At 46.4% G+C, this 5,000-nt stretch overlaps 1 protein-coding gene across 1 annotated transcript in view; it reads left to right on the top strand.

The window, feature by feature from the left end:
* Positions 1-5,000, top strand: part of LOC134002158 (uncharacterized protein C18orf63) — a 34,638-nt gene that overhangs the window by 12,436 nt on the left and 17,202 nt on the right. The window contains 6 exon segments of the mRNA XM_062441442.1: positions 90-104; positions 106-203; positions 1,732-1,828; positions 3,556-3,641; positions 4,753-4,790; positions 4,793-4,938. Of these exon segments, the coding sequence (XP_062297426.1) occupies positions 90-104; positions 106-203; positions 1,732-1,828; positions 3,556-3,641; positions 4,753-4,790; positions 4,793-4,938 (480 nt within the window).

Genomic DNA, 5,000 nt, shown 5'->3' with positions numbered 1-5,000 from the left:
TTGCCTTAAGGGCGCCCTATCGCCCTCTATTGGCCAGCCGCCACTACTACTACTACTAATAATAATAATAATAGTAACGTGTGTTGCAGCTGGAGGACTTCGGTCCTCCCTCCGTTAGTACTGAGGAGGTTCTGCAGTGATCCAGACTTCGTCCTCGACCCCTCCTCTATCGGAGGAGCCGTCTGGTGTCACATCCTGCCCAGGTAGGACGGCGCCACCTGCTGGACTCTAAAACAACAAGCAGGACTTTCTTAATCAATCAGCTTTTTCCTTCTGATGATCATGAGGCTGAAGACACAGCAACGTGACCTTTAACCCTAACATAGTGTTCATATTCTGACTCATTATTAATCTCTACACTGATTCACATGTATAAATTCTCCCATCACTCATTAATAAATGTTTGATTAACCTTCGTGTCGTCCTCCCGGGTCAAATTGATCCCGTCTGTTTTTACTGTTCCTTCTTTCCTCCCTTCCTCTTTTCCTTTCTCTCTCCTTCTCTCTTTCCTCCCTTCCTTCCTCCCTTCCTTTTTTCTTCTGTCCGTCTTTCCTTCCTTCCTCCCTTCCTCTTTTCCTCCCTCCGTCCTTCCTTCTTTCCTCCGTCCTTCCTTCCTTCCTTTCCTTCCTCCCTTCCTCCCTCCCTCCTCCCTTCCTTCCGTCTGTCCTTCCTCCCTCCTTCTCTCTTTCTTTCTTCCCATCCTTCCCTCATTCCTTCCTTCCTTCCTCCTCTCCTTCCTTGCTTCCTCCCTCTTTTCCTTCCTTCCTTCTTTCTTTCCTTCCTTCCTTACTTCTTTCCTCCGTCCCTTCCTGTCCCGTCCCTTCCTCCGTCCCTTCCTGCCTTCTTTCCTTTGTCCTTCTTTCCTTCCTTCCTCCCTACCTCCTTTCCTTCCTTCCTTCCTTCTTTCCTTCCTTCCTTCCTCCCTCCCTCCCTTCCTTCCTTCCTTGACTCGAGGACAACAGGAGGGTTAATCCTCCCTAATCATTTTTTTATTATCCAGTGAAACATTTTATAGAATATGAAGAATTCAACATGTTTGAATGCTGATTTATTTATTTGTCAATAAATACAGGTCAAATTTGTAGATTTGCATGCACAAACAAATTTCCATTTTTTTTTACTGTCTAGGTCACATTAGGAAAAGTCCAGCTAATGAAAATGTGTTTTTACAGCTTTCAAGTGTAGAAATGAGTCAAATTTGACCCGTGTTCAAGTCTTTTCTCTCTGTCATCACCCATTATTGTGCATACACACTTATTTATGTACACATTTGACTTCTTAAAAAATTACAGATGAGGGAAAAATGAAGATTTGTTGGTGAAATTCTCTAAAAAAATAATATAAATGTTATAAGTACATGACTTTTTGCTGATAGTCATTGTCAAATAATAAAAGAACAAATTAAAGCTGTGACACACAAATTTAAATCTCAGAGTGATGTCCAGTGAGCTGAAGGGGAAATCTAATGTTGCTCAGCTGATTTTCTCTTGTTGACACTATTTTAAAACACCACCAACACTTTTATATATTAATGACTAACAGGCTGTTATACTGACTGTGGCCAGCAGGGGGAGCTGCAGCTCTGCTCAAACTGTCACTGCTGGAGATTCAGTCCTGATGCAGAATGACTGTTTTAAATCTTGATTGTGTGTGTGTGTGTGTGTGTGTGTGTGTGTGTGTGTGTGTGTGTGTGTGTGTGTGTGTGTGTGTGGCGTGTGTGTGTGTGTTTAGCATGAAGAAAGGTCAGATTATCACCATCAGCCATCAGCTTCCCAAAAACGGACCGTTCAGGACCTACAGAGACCTGCAGAACCACTGGAACAGCATGGTACACACACACACACACACACACACACACACTCCCTTCCTTCCTTCCTTCTTCCCTCCCTCCCTCCTTTCTTCCTTCTTCCTCCTTCCTTCTCCTTTCCTTCCTTCTTCCTCCTTCCTTCCTCCTCCCTCCTTTCCTTCCTTCTTCTTCCTTTCCTTCCTTCCTTATCCCTTCCTTCCTTTTTCCTCCTTCTTCCTCCTTTCCTTCCTTCTTCCTCCCTTCCTTCCTCCTTTCATTCCTTCTTCCTCCCTTCCTTCCTCCCTTCCTCTTTTCCTTTCTCCCTCCCTCCTTCCTTGTTTCCTCCCTCTCTCCTTTCCTTCATTCTTCCTCCGTTCCTTCCTCCCTCCCTTTCTTCCTCCCTTCCTTCCTCCTTTCCTTCCTTCTTCCTCCCTTCCTTCCTCCTTTCATTCCTTCTTCCTTCTTTCCTCCCTCCTTTTCTTCATTCTTCTCCCTTCCTTCCTTCTTCCTCCCTTCCTTTCCTTGACTCGAGGACAACAGGAGGGCTAAAGTGACACTAATATCCATCATGTGAATGGACAGATTCAGCCTCACCACTCCTCTCTCCTCTAATTATTCTCACATACATTCATTTTAATTATTTATTTTATATTTATTAAATAACTGTCCAAAACTGTGCAGTGAAGTATTATCAGACAGACTGACTATGAGTTGTAGCTTCTGCAGTGAGAGTCAATCATAAGTTGCATTAAATCAAGAACGCTTGCAGTGATTGGCTGCAAGCAAAAAACACTAAATCTGGGTAGAAAAAGGGATTAAATGCAGGTCTTGTTTATTTCTGTTAATAACTTAAAGCTCCTGTTGTCCTCCCGGGTCAATTTGACCCCGTCTGTTTTGACTGTTCCTTCTTTCCTTCCTTCCTTCCTTCCGTCTGTCCTTCTCCCTCCCTCCTTCTCTCTATCTTTCTTTCCTCTCTCTTTCCTCCCTTCCTTCTTTCCTTCCTCTATCCCCCTTTCTTCCTTCCTTCTGTCCTTCCTTCCTCCCTCCCTCCTTCTTTCCTTCCCTCCTTCCTTCCTTCCTTCCTTTCCTTCCTCTCTTCCTCCCTCCATCCTTCTCTCTTTCTTTCTCACCCCTACCTTCCCACCTTCCTTCTTTCCTCTGTCCTTCTTTCCTTCCTTCCTCCCTTCCTCTTTTCCTTTTTCCCTCCCTCCTATCTTCCTTCTTTCCTCCCTCCCTCCTCCCTCCCTCCCTCCCTCCCTCCCTCTTCCTCCTACCTTCCTTCCTTCTTTCTTTCCTTCTTTCCTTCCCCCCTTCCATCCTTCCTTCCTCCCTTCCTTCATTCCTTCCTTCCTCCCTCCTTTCCTTCCTTCTTCCCCTTCCTTCCTTCCTCCTTTCCTTCCTTCTTCCTCCCTTCCCTCCATCCTTCCTTCATTCGTTCCTCCCTCCTTTCCTTCCTTCTTCCTCTCTTCATTCCTTCCTCCTTTCCTTCCTTCTTCCTCCCTCCCATCCTTCCTTCCTCCCTCCTTTCCTTCCTTCTTCCTCTCTTCATTCCTTCCTCCTTTCCTTCCTTCTTCCTCCCTCCCATCCTTCCTTCCTCCCTCCTTTCCTTCCTTCTTCCTCTCTTCATTCCTTCTCCTTCCTTCCTTCTTCCTCCCTTCCATCCTTCCTTCCTCCCTCCCTTCCTTCCTTGACTCAGAACAACAGGAGGGTTAAAGCTGTGCTATAGCAGCTCCTGCTGCAGTTATTGTGTGTTTGTGTGTGTTTTGCAGTACGGTTACAGGCTTCCTGAGCTCGCTGAGGAGGAAGTGCTTTACTGCGGCATCTACTTCAGACTGGTGGGAGAGAGACTCTTCACGTATCCTCAATTAACCCTCCTGTTGTCCTAGAGTCAAGGAAGGAAGGGAGGAAGAAGGAAGAAAGGAAGGAAGGGATGATGGAAGGAAGGAAAGATGGAAGGGAGGAAGAAGGAAGGAAGGATGGAAGGGAGGAAGAAGGAAGGAAGGATGGAAGGGAGAAGAAAGAAGGAAAAAAGGAAGGAAGGAGAGAGGAAAGAAGGAAGGTCAGGAGAGAGAAAGGAAGGGATAAGGAAGGACAGAGAAAGAAGGAAGGAGGAAAGGAAGGAAGAAAGAAGGTAAGGAGGAGGAAGGAAGGGAGGAAGAAAGAAGGAAAGGAGGAGGAAGGAAGGAAGGAGGGAGGAAAGGAAGGACGGAGGAAAGGAAGGACGGAGGAAAGGAAGGAAGGTCGGAGGAAAGAAGGAAGGTAGGAGAGAGAAAGGAAGGGAGGAAGGAAGGACAGAGGAAGAAGGAAGGGAGGGAAGGAAGGAAAGATGGAAGGAAGGATGGAAGGGAGGAAGAAAGAAGGAAAGGAGGGAGAAGGAAGGAAGGGAGGAAGAAAGAAGGAAAGGAGGAAGGAAGGAAGGAGGGAGGAAAGGAAGGACGGAGGAAAGGAAGGAAGGACGGAGGAAAGAAGGAAGGTAGGAGAGAGAAAGGAAGGGAGGAAGAAAGGAAGGGAAGGATGGAAGGGAGGAAGAAAGAAGGAAAGGATGGAGGAAGGAAGGAAGGGAGGAAGAAATAAGGAAAGGAGAAAGGACGGAAGGAAGGAGGGAGGAAAGGAAGGACGGAGGAAAGGAAGGACGGAGGAAAGGAAGGAAGGACGGAGGAAAGAAGGAGGGTAGGAGAGAGAAAGGAAGGGAGGAAGGAAGGACAGAGAAAGAAGAAAGGAGGAAAGCAAGAAGGAGGGAAGGAAAGAAGGAAGGGAGGAAAGAAAGAGAGAAGGAGGGAAATAAATAAATGAAAAACAAAAAGGTCTTAGTCATAACAGCAACGTTCTGCTATAATTTAAAATAGTTATCTTTGAGTAGTTGATTGAATTATGGTTTAATAAGATAGATAATTAATCTAAAGCTGTAATAATAATTGTAGTAAACATCAAACCTGCAGTGTTTCTTTAACCCTGCCTCTGTGCAGTTATCCTCTGAGCTGCGTCCGCCTGCAGCCGGTGCAGCGTCTCCCCGGGTCGACCTGCAGGGGGCGCTGGGCTCCTTCCTGTCTGACATCACCGGCCGGCTGCAGAGTGTGTGTGGCTTTCCTGCACGTCTGACCAGTAAACCCAGTTACCACACGACCAGTCTGAACACTGCAGCGTCAGTGCAGGTACACACACACGACTACACTCACACCTGAATGAACACTGGCTACGATTACACCATAGACTG

Source organism: Scomber scombrus, chromosome 20 (genome assembly GCF_963691925.1).
Source record: "Scomber scombrus chromosome 20, fScoSco1.1, whole genome shotgun sequence".
NCBI classification, from domain to species: domain Eukaryota; kingdom Metazoa; phylum Chordata; class Actinopteri; order Scombriformes; family Scombridae; genus Scomber; species Scomber scombrus.
The sequence above is the reverse complement of the archived record's forward strand: the minus strand, read 5'-3'. Positions and strand labels throughout refer to the sequence as shown.